This window comes from Delphinus delphis, chromosome 16, assembly GCF_949987515.2.
Source record: "Delphinus delphis chromosome 16, mDelDel1.2, whole genome shotgun sequence".
In the NCBI taxonomy this organism is placed as follows: domain Eukaryota; kingdom Metazoa; phylum Chordata; class Mammalia; order Artiodactyla; family Delphinidae; genus Delphinus; species Delphinus delphis.
The window spans coordinates 50,522,437-50,538,758 of NC_082698.1; the positions used below are offsets into that span (position 1 = coordinate 50,522,437).

The window sequence follows — 16,322 nt, forward strand, 5'->3', positions numbered from 1 at the left end:
GGGCCGTGCACACAGGTGCCTACACGCCTGCTCCCAACCACTCTCCCTCTTCGCCTCCCACGCGCTCACTCTGACACCTGAATCCATGCTCACCCACTCTTACCTACTTGGGTATCTGCTTACTCATACATTTACACACCACCACCGCAACAGCAGCTAACACTTATATAAGCACTTACTATGTGCCAGAAAGTGTTCTAAGTGCTTTATATACATTAGCTCATTGAATTCTTATGACAACACTTTGCAGCAGGCACCACTCTTCTCCCCACTTACCTGGAGAAGGAACAGGGTGAGTAAGTAACTTGCCTGTATCAGTCAGTTTTTGCTGTGTAACAAATAAAGGCAAAATTGCAGTGGTATACAGCAAAAAGCACTTATTTTCACACAATCCATAGGTCGGTGGGTTGACTGTGGTGGCTCTGCTCCGTGTGTCCTACTTGGGGCTCAGGATGGAGAGTCAGTGGCTACCTGGGGCAGGCTTCTTTCATGGAGATGTCAGATGATATCAGAGAAATGAGCAAAAACATGTGATGCCAATTAAGCTCCTTAACACTGCCATTTCTTCCCATATTCTACCTGCCAAAGCAAGTCTCATGGCCAAAACTAAACTTTAAACAAGGCAGGAAAGGATAGTTCTCCCATGGAGGTAATGGTAGGGCAGGACATATTTTGCTGAGCAGTGATCTAATCTATGTTGCCCACAAGTACACAGCTAGGAAATGGCAGCTCTAGAAATTGGACCATGCACTTGTTTCCAGAGTTGATAGTCCTTGCTACTTTCCTATACTGCATCTTGATTCCATTTATGCTAACTCGTAGGCACTCACACATAGTCTCTTTATGCATTTGCCACATTTGTACAGCCACATACACACACATGCAGAGACCCTCACTGTGGACACATGGATTCTAACATTTTTTTCTCCGGGTGCCATTCTGCCTAGAGATAATCACCTGATTTTCAGTAAATTCTAGAAGTTTAGATGATGCCCAGGAGACTACTGCTCGTTTACTCTCAGAATGTCAGGCTGGAGGGATCTGAGAGACCCTCCGTGGCAGGTGGCACAGTACACTCAATGCTGTCTGGCACACAGCTCACCTCTGTCCCTGTGTAGCAGCATTTGTGATTCTAACTGAAACTTACCTGGGTTCCTGAGGGTGTCTCAGAGCCTTCTGGGTCACTCAGTAAGCCACTTCAAAGGAGGATTCCTGTTCAGTTTGCTTAAAGCTGGGAAACCTCTGAGATGTCATCTCTGTACATAGGAGAAGACAAACGTTCCCAGCAGAAGGGCCAATGTTCTGTCTTGTCTGAAGGAGTGGCTTCTAACGAAGGGAGCATCCAGGCTGTTTGGTGCCAAGGCCTTTGGGTAATAACTGAGGAAATTTGGGGACAGCAAGTGATGCAGGAAAGCTATCTTTCCAGTATCACCTAAGAGACACCATATTGTCTTGACTCTTTGCTAAACATAAAGACCAGCGTGATGCAGTGATGTCTAAAGTTACTGTACTTCCTCTCACATTTACGAAAGACCTTACAACAGATAACCTTACAACTTTTTTTCTTGGTTTCTCTCATTTTGATCTTCACAATGACCTGTTTTGAAGGCTGGGCTATTTGATTTTACAGACAAGAAAACTGAAACCCAAAGAGCTGAATAATTTATAGAGCACAGTGATGGATTTTCTTGGAGGATCCGTGTCTTTGATAATGTTCTGGCCAGGCTGAGGGTCTCTGTTCAGTATTGATCTCTGCAGTGTGACCCACAGCAGTTTTACTATGGAAATGGATTTTTTTGAGCTACTGAAACCTGGGATCAGAATCCTGAGAGCACCAGTGCATGTGAATGTGGGATTTCCATACATGGCTATTCCCTGCCCATCACCTGTAGGGTGCACCTGACTTTAACTTGGGGGCTGTTGCTATTGGTTAGAGAAATTATTTGGTTGGAAAATGACAAAGCCACTGTCTACATCATAGGTCAACAAACTTTTGTTTTTCTATAAAGAAAGCCAGATAGGAGATACTCGAGGCTCCAATACTACTACTCAACTCTGCTGATGTAGTGTGAAAGCAACCCCAGACCATATGTAAGTTAATGAGCATGGATGAGTTCAAATAAAATGTTATTTACAAGAACAGGTGGCAGGCTGGATTTGGCTCCCAGGCTGTAGTTTGCCAACCCCTGATCTAGATTTGTAAAGGCATTTCTGCTATGCCTTGTGAGACTTAAGACTCAACTCTGATGGTTTGGTATATGAGACTGACAGACACTCCCCAAATCAGAACAAATATAAGTGCAGTGGATGACAGCAGCCATCTGTTGAAATGATAAAGATGTTTTCTCTAAAAGATTGGCTGAGCCAATTGAGATTGAACAATTATTGACCCAACTAACATGCAGTTTTATTGAACTCTGTTTGAAGAAAAATCAGGAACGTGAAAGCAAGAATGTGTTAGTATTTATCCAGTAACGTGTGTGTGTGTGTGTGTGTGTGTGTGTGTGTGTGTGAAAGAGAGAGAGAAAGAAAGTTTCAACTTTCCAATGATTCATGAAGACCTACCTTGGTGGTCTGAATGGAATGGCCCCCAAGATGGTCAGCCTCCAAATACCCATATGTCAGCCTTTCTTTGTGTGTTCTGTCTTCCCTGGTTTGCTCTTGTAGAGAAGAATCATCCTGGATTGTGCTCATGAATATTCAAGTCACTGGAAAAAACAAATTCACGCTGTAAAAAATAAAATGATGTCCTGTTTATATATTAGTCTTTTGGTATATGAATCTGGTTAGTATGAGTCAGTCCCTGGAAACCTAATGTCTTCTTAAAATCCTGGAAGAAGAATTTCTAGGACTTCCCTGGTGCCACAGTGGTTAAGAATCTGCCTGCCGGTGCAGGGGACATGGGTTCGAGTCCTGGTCCGGGAAGATCCCACGTGCCATGGAGCAACTAAGTCCGTGCGCCACAACTACTGAGCCTGCGCTCTAGAGCCTGCGAGCCATAACTACTGAGCCCTCATGCCACAACTACTGAAGCCCGCACACCTAGACCCTGTGCTCCACAACAAGAGAAGCCACTGCAATGAGAAGCACGCACACCACAAGGAAGAGTAGCCCCCACTCACCACAACTAGAGAAAGCCCACGCGCAGCAACGAAGACCCAACACAGCCATAAATAAATAAACTAATTAATTTTAAAAAAAAGAATTTCTAGTCTCTCAAATGCTGAAGACCAGCCTGCACTAGGGTGATCCCACAGCATGTGGCCCTTGGAAGCCTTGTTTGGAGGTTGGTTGGAATCATGACGTCTCCAACATGTCTTTTTTATTTTTTTTGGCTGCAACATGGTTATATTCCTCCTGACCTAGGCAGAGGGTATGTCTGCTGTCACTTGATGTAGACATGGAAACTTACAGGGAACCAAAAGGCAGACAACAGAAATTTTATCCTGGAAAGTGGATGTGGCTATTAAAACTAGGCTGTTAGTCAAGGGGCTCAGTGAGCAGTGCGTTTAAAGGGCTAGAGCTGGAAACTTTTGTTTTAACTATCATATAATCCAGGAGAGACAAAAATCAGTTTACAAGCACTTGAGCATATTTTATTGTATGGGCATTGTAGTCAGGATTGGTTAGGCTTATGCTGTGCTAACAATTCTCAGATTTCAGCGGCTTAACAAAGAAACATTTATTCCTGCTCTCACAGAGTCTACTTGAGTGAGTGGGAAATGAGGATGGAGGGAGGGGTCTGCTCTCTTCTTCACTCAGTGGCCCAGGCTGATGAAGACTTCACCACCTGGAAGGTCAACAGTTGCTGCAACAAGGGAAAAGAGAACCTGGAGAATCACATAGGGGCTTTTAAAACATTATTTCGTCCAACATTTCATTAGCCTGAATATTGGTCACGTAGCCCACCTGTTTCAAGGGGGCGTGGGGATGTAGTCCTCTGTGTGTCTATCACAGGCACAGGGAGCCGAGAAGACCGTCTGAGACATGGTTGGAGCAGGTGGAGGAATGAAGGAAAAACACCATCTTGAGAAAGAGGAAGGACAGCCTATCTGCTTCCTGGTAGGTTGCCTAGTTCTCTGTCTGAACTCTCCCAAAGTTCCGATCATATTGGGGGATGGGGGGAAGGGGGCGTTTTCCAGTTGAAAAGACAAGCCAGGGAGCTGCTGCTCAGAAGCCATTTTTATCTAATTAATTTCACAAAAACAGAGTAACTCCTCCCCCAGGATTCTGTCTCTACTAAAAATCCTAAGAGCCAAGCTCCTAAAAGCATCCTTCCAGAAGGGTGATAGGGCTATAATATCCCCAGATTCCCTCCTTCCTTCCCTTTGTTGTTAAGTCTCTTGAGTTTAGGGACACCACTTAACCACTAGTTGTTTAAGAGAAACGACACGAGCCAAGCTAACTTTAATTGTTCTAGTCTCCTGTTTTAACTGACAGCACAGCTATTCCCTATGCCTATATACAAAATAAGGAAACTAGAGGATGAGGGAGTCAGGAGAGAAGAAGGAGCAGTGATTCCAGAGATGACATACCAGTGGGCATCCTTCTCAATTTTCCGGCAGACCACTGAATGGTTGAGTTGAGCTGGATTCATTTAAAGAGGCTGGATGGGATGAACAGAGAAGAAATTGTGGGGATGTAGGGCTCTTTAGGCCTTTCTATTTTGGGGTGAGAAAAGAACTCACTAGTCATTTGTGATACCCATGGATTGAATCACATTTTCCCGCAAAGCAAGGCTGGCAAAATTTTGGCCAACCTGGTAGAGAACTCTGGAATGAGAATCACCCATCAGAGTTGCCCCCATCAGGCCAGACTGGCCAGGGCCCTGTGCCCTCACCTCCCTCAGTCTCTGCCTGGGGCTGCCTGGGGAAGGGCATGACCTCATGCAAGCACTCCTTGGGGTTGAGCATCGACTCATTCCTTGAAGGGTGTCTAGGCAGCACCTCTCCACATCTGCCACAGCTTTGTGCTCATTGTACTCTCCTTGCTTTTTAAATTTTCACTTTGAGAGGAAGTCCAGAGATCTAGCCAGATTGTAGAGTTAGACTGTCTGGAAATTCCAGCAAAAATATCTGGCTTGGATGGAAAGCCTGGGGTGTAATCAGCTTACGTGGTGACCCATTTCCCCTCTCACTGGTTAGCTACTAAGCGGATTTTCTTCCCTGAGGTCTTTTATAGAATATAATGTATATCATGAATCTTAGGGGAACCCATGGAATTTCAATAGTCATCAGAAAGTACCCCAGGTAATGGAAAGCAGACTCTCTTCCAGAGTCTGTTGGTGTGGGAGGTGAATTAAACTTTATTGGGCACCTACTTTATGTTAGGTACTTTATTTTGCATAATATTAATATTTCCTAGAAACACTATAAAGAATTCATTAATTTTCTCACTTTGCACAGGAGAAACCGACTTTCCAAAGATCTCAAAACTAGGAAGTATAAGCTAGATAGAAGACCCCATGGGACCGGATCTATAACAGTATTGCTCACCATGGCCTTCCTTGCACCTAGCAAAGGTGTGGCTTAGAGCAGATGACCAATATATATTTGTTGAATGAATGAAGAATAGCAGATCAAATATACAAAACCACATATTATCTCACTTAAAAAATTTTAACTGGGCTTCCCTGGTGACGCAGTGGTTGAGAGTCCGCCTGCCGATGCAGGGGACACGGGTTTGTGTCCCGGTCCGGGAAGATCCCACGTGCTGTGGAGCGGCTGGTCCCGTGAGCCATGGCCGCTGAGCCTGAGCATCCGGAGCCTGTGCTCTGCAACGGGAGAGGCCACAACAGTGAGAGGCCCACGTACTGCAAAAAAAAAAAAAAATTTAACATAAGAAATACACAGCGTTCAGGGAAGATTTATAACATATGAAATACACAGCATTCAGGATAAATTATGTGATCCAGGATAAGAAACATGCTTTGATTTAATCAGAAAACACAATCTCGTGGTTTAACCTCTGTACTGTGATGCTTCTCTGATTCTGGTCATCCAAGCAGCAGGTGCAGCTGTCTTAACGCAGAAGAAAAATGAATCCACCACGCGAGGTGCTGGGGAGATTACCACTGATAGGAGTGGTTGCAGAATTACTTTGTTAACCATTATCTGCATTCACTTTTAGAGACTGGTTGAAAATTCTAGGTTACAGAAGCCAATTGTGATTGATGAAGTATTAGATGTATTCTGGCCAAATCTCCTGAACCATAGTGCTCAGGATAGCATTACCTGTTTGTTTCTCAGATCTTTTTTTTGTTTGTTTGTTTGTTTTTTGCGTTACGCGGGCCTCTCACTGCTGTGGCCTCTCCCGTTGCGGAGCACAGGCTCCGGATGCGCAGGCTCAGCGGCCATGGCTTACGGGCCCAGCCGCTCCGCGGCATGTGGGATCCTCCCGGACCGAGGCATGAACCCGTGTCCCCTGCATCGGCAGGCGAACTCTCAACCACTGCGCCACCAGGGAAGCCCTCTCAGATCTTTTTTATGAGACTGAGGGGAGGCAGTATCAGGACTGAATTGGACATCTGGCTTATAGTTTGCTCTCTGGACTCAAAAACCAGAAAAACGGTAAATCTTCTGACCTTAGTTAAGAGACATAGCTCCCTCTTCTGGGTTCTTACTGAGCTTGTGATCTGGGCCATAACAGACCTCAGAGCATCCAGGGGCTTTGCTGCTGCTGTGCTGACCTACGTCATTATGGATTACCAATAATAGGATTTGCCACTCGGAAGCTTGGACTATACTTATTCAAAAACTCATAAGGTAGTTTCTCACAGAAGAATATGGCTTCAGTTTCTCACTATTTCTTGCTAGTTCTGGTCTTTCTGGATTCACATACAGCTCAGCTATCCTGTCTGCCAGGATGTACCTGCTCAGAGGAGAGTTTTGGCAGGTGCGCTGGGCTAACAGGATCCCAGTAGGGGACGGGCTTTCTTTGGGGATGGTGTGAAGTGGGAGCAGGCCAAGATTTGGCAGGAAATCAGCAAAATCTCTGTGAGACTCCCTCTAACCGGTGCTGAGCTTTGATAAACTGCGCGCTTTTACCAAAATGGGTCTAACTCTTGTATTTCAAGAGAATCGTATTATTTCCTTCTAATGCATATGTCTAATGCCAGGATAAGCCTGATCCCACCTCCCAGTTTCCTGATGTACATCTCAAAACTGTTGTGGTTTTTTGTACAGGACTCTGCAGTGCGTGTCTATCACTTTGGGAAAGATCCCAAGGAAACTTCCTGAAGAGTTCAAGCAAGTGAGAATTGAAAATTCACCCTTATTTGAACTGCCCCGAGCGTCTTTCATCAACATGAGCACCTTGGAGTACCTTTGGCTCAATTTTAACAATGTCACTGTGATCCATCTAGGAGCCCTGGAGCACCTGTCAGAACTGAAAGAGCTGAGACTGGAGGGCAACAAACTCCGCTCAGTACCATGGACGGAGTTCCGTGCCACCCCGCTCCTGCGGGTCTTGGACCTCAAACACAACAGGATTGATGCACTCCCTGAACTGGCTCTTCAGTTCTTGGTCAACCTGACCTACCTTGACCTATCCTCCAATAGGCTTACAGTTGTAGCCAAGAGTGTCTTCTTGAACTGGCCAGCCTACCAGAAACACCGGCAGCCTGGCTGTGAGACCGAGATTCTCTCCAGCATGATGCTGGCGCTGCACGACAACCCCTGGTTATGTGACTGTCGCCTAAGGGGACTTGTCCAGTTTGTAAAGTCCATCAGTCTTCCAGTAGTCCTGGTGAATCCCTACCTCACGTGTCAAGGTCCTCTCTCCAAGGCAGGGCAGCTTTTTCACGAAACAGAGCTCAGTGCTTGCATGAAGCCGCAGATCTCAACCCCCAGTGCCAATGTCAGCATCCGGGTGGGACAGAATGTGACTCTGCGATGCTTGGTACAGGCTAGCCCCTCACCAACTATTGCCTGGACTTATCCCCTGAGCAAGTGGAGGGAATTTGATGGTAAGTGCATGCACCCTCTCCACGTATCTTGGCGGGGGGCGGTTGGGGAGGTCTGTAGCAACCCCGCCCTCAATAGAGAAGTTCTAAACTGGGTCAATCATGAAGGAGGGGTGCAGGTAAGACTGGGACAGACCTGAATTATACTCACCACGACAGAAAAAATTCCGAGACAGTGTTCCACTATTGGCATTATTTTATTATTATTATTATTTGGTCATGCGACTCAGTGAAAGCCCGGAATCCTAACCACGAGGCCGCCAGGGAACTCCCTATTGGCATTATTTTACATGGTTGCGTACAGATCTCTATAGGATATAAGATGTAAATATATGTACTCCATATAATATATATTTATATATTTGTTGCACACAGATCTATCTATCAATATAATATATATTTGTTACACACATATATGTATAATATATATCTATATATTTTTGCATACAGGTCTCTATAGGAAGTAAGATGTAAATATATATATTACATACATATTTGTTGCATATATATATATTTGTTGCTTATAGATCTTGATAGGATGTAAGATGTTAATATATATGAATTGACTTAACAATATTGTATTTATATAAATACTATAGAATTGTATATGAACACATATATTCTTTGAAAGCCTTCTAGATGCAAAAAAACCATACCGTGTATTTTTAAATCAGAGAATTTCTGACTAGAACTGATTCTAGAGATTATCTATTACTTATTTCTTAAACTTCTCTGAGCAGAATCACCTGGGGTGCTTGTTTCAAATAAAATTTTCAGGCCTCTCCCTGGAGATTTGATTCCGTTAGTCCAGGGGAGGGCCTGAGAGAATGTATTTTAACAAGTGTTTCATCCCTCTGCCATTGCCTACCCCCCAGCTAACTCTTACTAGGCAAAGTTGGGAAGTCCTAGATATTGACTGAATTTTACTTTTCCTACCGCTGTGTTGATCAGACCTTATTGGCTTGAAGTTGCCATGCTGGGACCCAGGGAGAGGGAGTGACCCTCGTGGGCCCCACCGCTGGGATTCTAAACTGCCTCTCATTTCCTGAAGTTCATGCTCTGTTATCACACCTCAGCTGAAATCACCTTTAATGCCACCCTTCAGCGCTGGGGTACATCACAAAGCCAGGGATGGCCTCTTTAGAACTATCTCGATGCTTCTAGAAGACAACTAGAAATATCTAAGTGAAACTTGAGAAGTACAGTCAGTCACCCAGATATTTGTTATATATGGTGACAAACTCTGGATGATTAAAAAATACTTAATTAGCTGAAATTTTGACTTTTTCCTATCATTTGATTACGTCTCATAGGCTTGAGGTTAAATACCAATGAAGGAGAAACATAGGATCTGTTGTCGTAGCCTCTTTGAGAATGATGAGATGCATCCAGATGTTATCTTTTGTGATGTTCTATTATCATTCTCTTCGGTACCATGTTAGATCCATTCTCTCAGTAATAATAACAGCTAACACTTACTGAGCACTTACTATCAAACTTATGGAGTAAATACTGTTATCATCCCATTTTACTGATGAGGAAATTGAGGCCAAGAGAATCTAAGCAACACATCCAAGACCATATATTTAGTAATGGATAGAATCCAGGCACTTGGCTCCAGGCTCTGAGCCACTCTACATCCTGGAGGTAAAAAGGCACTTCCTGAAGCTCACAGTATTGTACAATCACACTGTTGTTAGCGATCTCCTGGAAACCACGTGTTAGCTCAGCGAGACTAAGGTCGTTTGGTGGGAGGAGCTAGTGAAGTTAAAAGAGTGTGGTCTGGGGCTTCCCTGGTGGCACAGTGGTTGAGAGTCCGCCTGCCGATGCAGGGGACGTGGGTTCGTGCCCAGGTCCGGGAAGATCCCACATGCCGCGGAGCGGCTGGGCCCGTGAGCCATGGCCGCTGAGCCTGCGCGTCCGGAGCCTGTGCTCCGCAACAGTGAGAGGCCCGCGTACCGCATAAAAAAAAAAGAAAAATAGAGTGTGGTCTTCCTAGACAGAAGAACTAGGTTCCAGATCAATCGACACCCCTGAACGATTCTCACTGTAGGCAAGTTGCTTAATCACTCTAGTCCCCAACTTCCCATGCGTAAAATTTGGGTGCTTACCTTACAGGATTGCTGAGAGGCAACACCTGGCGCCTAGTACATGCTTAATAAATGGTCGCCACCACCTTTTAACAAAAAACTGGCATTGCTGGACACTCTCCAGCTGACTGTCTATCAGAGAAATGTCCACCTGAGCTGTTTTGCTGTCTCTCTACCCAGTGTTGACCTCGTCCACTGCAGAAGATGCTGCTCTGTCGGAGCTGGTCATACCTGCTGCCCACCTGGTAGACAGGGGCAGTTACACCTGTGTAGCCTCCAACTCCATCGGCAGGAGCAGCTGTGTCATCTCCCTCCACGTCCAGCCCGCCCAGGCCGCGCCCACACTCCATTCTCTTTTCTCCACTTCGGAGGGCAATGCCTACGTTGACCTGCGGGTGGTTAAGCAGACAGTGCGTGGGATCGTGCTGGAATGGTTTGTGGCGGCCGACACCCCTGAGAAGTGGTTCACCCTCTACATTGGGTCGGAAGAAGCCCGCAGGAAGGAGGTCGTTCATGTCGGCCCAGGAATCAGCACATACTTGGTGGATGATCTCCTCCCCGGCACAAAATATGAGGTCTGCCTTAGCCTGGGGCGCCAGCCCCCACGCCAGGGCCGGTGTGTGGTCTTTGTGACGGGCCGAGACCACGGCGGGCTGGAGGGACGGGAGCGCCTCCTGCACACCACGGTGATCCTGTGTGCTGTGCTGCTCTCGGTGCCTGTGGGCGCCTATGTCTGGGCAGTCCAGGCTCCCTGCAGCTGCAGGGAGTGGGGCCTGCGCTGCTGTCCTCATCGCAGGAAAGCCCCCAGATGCCCCCTGGCAGTCCCAGAGCACAGGGATGTCTCCTACAGAGACCACACAGCTGTCTGTGAAGATGGCCTGGGGCACAGAGGTGCTGAGGGGGAGGGGGACGAGGAGAGAGATGAAGAGGGAGATAGTGGCCCGGGAGGAATGGTGTGGGCCTCCAGCCCCTAAATTAAATCTCTGTGGCAGCTCAACTTGGCTCGACCCATTTAGTCAACAAGTATTTATTGAGCAGCTACTCAGTTCAGGGCTCTGAACTTGACACAATGATCCAGGAGACACAATTCTTATCTTCACAGAACTGGTGCCAATGGACCCTTGTCCAGTTATCCATGGTGACTCGAAATTAATAAATGTTATTTTCTAAATATCTAACCCTATAACATTTACATGTTTACATGGAACATTTACATATAACACATTTCACACGTGTTATCCTCCTGCAGAAAGGTAGGATTCTAGCCTTTGTTACAGGTGAAGAAACAGAAGCCCAGAAAGTTACAATGACTTGACCAATGTCACCCAACTAGTAGGCAGGAGGCACCACCCAAAGAGGTTCTAGTTCCACTGTTTCCTTTAAATGTTTGCTTTGAAGTCTCTTGTGTCTCCGGTTGTTCAGAAAGTATTGTTCTTCCTTTTAACAGCAAACTCCCAACTGAGATCACATAAGTTTGATGTTCTAAAAAGCTGCCTTTTGGGGTGATGAGAGCCTGGTGGGTGATGTGAGTCTCTATTTGTGGGTGTCTGTGTCCCTGTGAGCAGTCCTTGGTGCTCCTGAGAGCCTGGTGCTATCAGCAGTGAGGAACAGGGGACTGGCTGCAGCCCGGGGCTCATGGTCCAGTGATTGATGGAAAGCAGGGTCACAGGAGCCCTATTTGGAAAGAAAAGAATTTATATAAAATCATATAACTATAATTATTATTATTGCTCTTATACTTATTACAAAGAGGAGGCTACACAGTCCTGATTCCCACCTAGTTTCATGCGATTGTGAGATTAAGGCTTATTTTTTCAGCCCTGTGTCCCTAGTATTGCAGTGCTGAGTGTGACAAATGTTTTTATATGAATAAGGAAATAATCCGCACTCCCTTCCCCATTTAATGTTCCAAGCTCTCTTATTAAACCCCTGAGAGGTGGTTGTTTCCTCTTACGGGGCTCACGTGGAGTGTGGGGACAGCTCACTGTCCCTGCACGCACCCCTGCTAGTGAAGGTCTTTCCCAGGATTTAAACCGACATCTGGTGTCCTCACAGCTTCTCCCGCTGGCCACAGGGAGACGCTCTGAAGACTCAAGTGTGAGCTGACCCCCTTGTGACATCCCCAGAAATATTTTCTCTCTCCTTCCCACCTTCCTTACCAATTCCTACTCATCCTTCCAGACCCATCTCATGTATCACGTCCTCCAAGTAGCCCTCCTTGACTTTACATGTCTAGGAAAAAGAAATAATGAGTGGAACAGGATATGCAATGTCTTTGTTACTTGCAAGCCCTTTGGGGCAGAGAGTGACCTTTCTTGCTGTAGCTGCTGGGCTCATCCAATACCTGGACTGTGTTGATAATCAGTGTTGGTTATGATGAATTTTAAAAAAATTGAAGACAGCTCTCATATTCAGACCAATTGTTACCTCACTTCTTCAAGTTCTCCTCATTTATCTTTTTCTGAGCACCAGAAGCTTTCTCATGGAAAATTTCTGTCACACCAAAAGTGGAGGAAATCTTGTTCTTCTCTTCAGTCAGCTTCCGTAATTTTTTTTTTTTTAACATTTTCCACTCTTACTTCATCTAGTCCTTGCTCTCAACAGGTTTTTTAAACTGGAGTATTTATGGTAAATACAAAACTCACCTGTGAATATTTTAGTTCTATCTCCAAACAGATAATGAAGTTTCAAAAAGACACAACCACAATTCCACTGTCACACCAAGGAACATGAATTTTTTAACTATATGTACATATATATAGTTATGTATACATATGTGTACAAATAACACACACATATAAGTAATGTAACGGAGAATTTTTTTATGAGAGATTTCCCATGATAAATTTAGAAAAAAAGTGGTCGGAGCAGGGTAAGAACGTACTTCCATTGGCCTCTGCGTACTCCTTTCATAGGCTCAAAGGCTGTCTGTGGGTCATGAGGGGGCGCAGTCATCGTGAAGTGGCCTGGGGCTACCTTGAAGGCAGGAGTGGAGGCTTTGGCCTCCACTTCGGGCAAAGAAAGCTTCGTGGTGGGTGTGGGCAGAGGGATAGGAGGAGGGAAGGGGCTGCGGAAGAGGAGTGTGGGTAGCAGGGAGAGTCAGGAGCATATCCTGAGCAGGGGCAGTGTTCAGCTGCGTCTGTGACATGGAAATTTAGGGAGAGGGAACATAATCTAGAGAGGATTTCTGAGAATCTGATATTTTAAGACCCTTAGACTGCCCCTTAAAAAATCCTGAAGATGGGGCTTCGCTGGTGGCGCACTGGTTGAGAGTCCGCCTGCCGATGCAGGGGACACGGGTTCGTGCCCCGGTCTGGGAAGATCCCACATGCCGGCGGAGCGGCTGGGCGAATGGGCCATGGCCGCTGAGCCTGCGCGTCTGGAGCCTGTGCTCCGCAACGGGAGAGGCCACGACAGTGAGAGGCCCGCGTACTGCAAAAAAAAAAAAAAAAAAAAAAAAAGTCCTAAAGATGCACGTTAGATCGATTAGGCAATATGATGGTAGGGGTAATAGCACCTACCGCATAAGGTTGTCCTGATGCTTGTATGAATTTTTACATGTAAAGATCTCAGAACAATGCCCGGCACATAGTAAGCCCTCAATAAGTATCACCATTTAAGGCATCCATGTCCATTTGTGTTTTCTCTGAATGTGACTCAGAAGACAGACTGGTCATTTGGAACAGCAGATCTTATTAGGATTACATATGTGTGTCTATGTAGAAATACATACATATATGTATAAATACATATAAAGACAGGGTATCTATGCTAATGTCCTTCCCATTCTGTTTAATTAATGCTTAATTAATGTTCTGTTCTGTATAAATAGTGTTTCAAATATGCTATAGTTTTAGATTCAGTTGTCATGCTCTTGGGAATCTGTTTAGAGCGTAGACCATGTCTTTTTAAGGTAAGTGCCTTTGATACAGGAGACATTTGTAAGCAGGGCTACTTGCTTTTAGAATGAAGCCATTGCTAGTCCTAGGCATCTGTTATTAGCAACTTGAGGGAGGTGTTTTGTCCTTTTTTCTTTTTGCTTGTTAGAGCCTGTGTCCCTCACACCAACAAGAGGGCCTGACACAGATGATATACTCAGAAATTGTGTTATTGAAAGAATGATTCAGTAAATTATTGATTAATAAATAAATGACTGGACCTCACTCAGCCAAAGAGGTGCATTTGTACAATTTTATAATGTCACCAATATCACCAGCCCATTGCTACAAAATAAGGTCACTTACTTTATTGATCAAATTATGGTTGCTTAAGCCTTACCCACTTCATTCTAGAAACTAAGACTTTCTATTTTTTTAAAAAATTATTTACTTTATTTTTGGCTGAGTTGGGTTTTAGTTGTGGCACGCGGGCTCAGTAGCTGTGGCGCGCGGGCTTAGTTACCCCGAGGCATGTGTCGCTTTAGTTCCCCGACAAGGGATCGAACCTACATCCCCTGAATTGGAAGGCGGATTCTTAACCACTGGACCACCAGGGAAGTCCCAGAAACTAAGACCTTCTGAGCACTGCCCCTCACCCAGTTATTTCTGTGAATCTCCTAAGGGGTCCTCCCTGTGTCCACATGCCAGTCAGCAGTCTTAGTCCTCACCTGGCATCCTCCCCATTCTCTCTGCCCATCCTCCCACGCTCGGGGCCCTTGAAGACTGTCGGGGAAGTATTCCTGCTTGCCAACAGATGCCAACATCCATGCTGGGTGAGCTGACCCAGGATTTTCTCAAAACTTCCAGTCCTCATGGTGGGGAGGGATAAATTGGGAGATTGGAATTGACATGTACACACTACTATATATAAAATAGATAACTAATAAGAACCTACTGTATAGCCCAGGGAACTCTACTCAATACTGTGTAATGACCTATGGGAAAAGAATCTAAAAAAGAGTGGATATATGTATACGTATAACTGATTCACTTTGCTGTACAGCAGAAACTAACATGACTTTGTAAATCAACTATACTTCAATAAAAATTAACTTAAAAAAAAGTGTCCGGTCGTCAGAGAACCAGGAGACTCCGGCTCCTGCCCAGCTCTTGCCAAACTTCGCCAGCTGGACTCTGGGGGACAGCTGTTCAGTACAGAGTCCCATGGGTCCTCTTAGGGGCAGTCTCATTGATTCCTAACTCCCTGGGAGCATAGATGCTCAAATGCAATCTGTAGGGCTGCAAAGGTCACAGATGTTGTGGTGTCTGCCCCGCCCTCCCCCACTTGCCTCCTGGTCCACTCTCCTCTCTTCTCCTATCAGAGGGTGGAAACATCCTGGAGGTAAGGATGAGCAGAAGAAATCCTTTCCTCAGGGTATGATGCTGTAGCGTGGGGACCGTCAGCCGTCCTCAAATGCCCTCGTGTACAACTAAGAATAGCGCCTGTCTCCTGAGCTTGTATCAGCAGAAACAAAGCTGGTGGCAGGTGCTTTGCATAGATTAGCTCTTGTCATCCTCATAGCAGTGATTTTTGCATCCTGTACTGATGAGGAAAGTGAGCCCCAGGGATGCTTGGTATCTTGTCCCAAGTCACACTTAGGTGGCAGAACCAGGATTCAGACCCAGGGCTGTCAGATTGTAAAGAGCAATGTTTGTTTGTTTTTGTTTTCTCGGCCACACCACGCAGCTTGTGGGATCTTAGTTCCTCAACCAGGGATCGAACCCGTGCCCCCTGCAGTGGGAGCACGGAGTCCTAACTACTGGACCGCCAGGGAATTCCCGAGCACGATGTTATTTCATATAATTAGAAAGTCTGAGCTCAACCACAGGAAAAAAGCACACACTGTTCTACAGACTTCTTGGAGTCACATCTGTTAGTTGTCCATCTATCCTTGGGGCCCAGGAGTGGTAGAGCCCACCCAATCTGTTACCCCTGCCTCCCAGCTCTTTACCTTGAGGTCTAACATTGTGCCTGTCCTAGTGTGACTGCACAGGCAGTCCCTTGGCCCACACTATTCCCTAGTGCAGTGGCACTTGGCCTGGCCTCACTCCCACTGTCCAGAGGGTCCCCTCCAGTGCCACCACATTTGCTAGTCCCTTGGTGTTAGCCACATCTTCCTCCTTTCTCAATATGGCTTGTGCTGGCAGCTAGGCACTTTCCCCATGCTTCCCAGTACAAGAGTTGCTCACATGCCCAGTTTCCACAATTGCCTCTCCTTTGGTTCAAGCTCCTGGGCTTGTCCTGGAGCCCCCATTCCCCACCCCTGGGCCTTGATACTGGCCTGAGCTTCCAGCCCAGGGGCCTTCATGTCCCAGAGACAGCACTGCTTC

At 45.9% G+C, this 16,322-nt stretch overlaps 1 protein-coding gene across 1 annotated transcript; it reads left to right on the forward strand.

Moving 5' to 3' along the window:
• Nucleotides 1-6,784: 6,784 nt before the first annotated feature.
• Nucleotides 6,785-11,027, forward strand: LRIT2 (leucine rich repeat, Ig-like and transmembrane domains 2). Its single transcript, XM_060033480.1, has 3 exons — nucleotides 6,785-6,894; nucleotides 7,185-7,966; nucleotides 10,234-11,027. The coding sequence occupies exons 1-3, from the start codon at nucleotides 6,785-6,787 to the stop codon at nucleotides 11,025-11,027; spliced, it is 1,686 nt and encodes a 561-aa protein (XP_059889463.1).
• The last annotated feature ends 5,295 nt before the right edge of the window (nucleotides 11,028-16,322 follow it).

What these genes read in the sequence shown, in the direction of transcription:
- LRIT2 (XM_060033480.1), top strand. Translation starts at nt 6,785, where the DNA reads ATGGCTTCAGTTTCTCACTATTTCTTGCTAGTTCTGGTCTTTCTGGAT. An exon ending in TCAGAGGAGAGTTTTGGCAG is followed by an intron (nt 6,895 to 7,184) that starts GTGCGCTGGGCT and finishes TTTTTTGTACAG; the next exon opens with GACTCTGCAGTGCGTGTCTA. An exon ending in CAAGTGGAGGGAATTTGATG is followed by an intron (nt 7,967 to 10,233) that starts GTAAGTGCATGC and finishes CTCTCTACCCAG; the next exon opens with TGTTGACCTCGTCCACTGCA.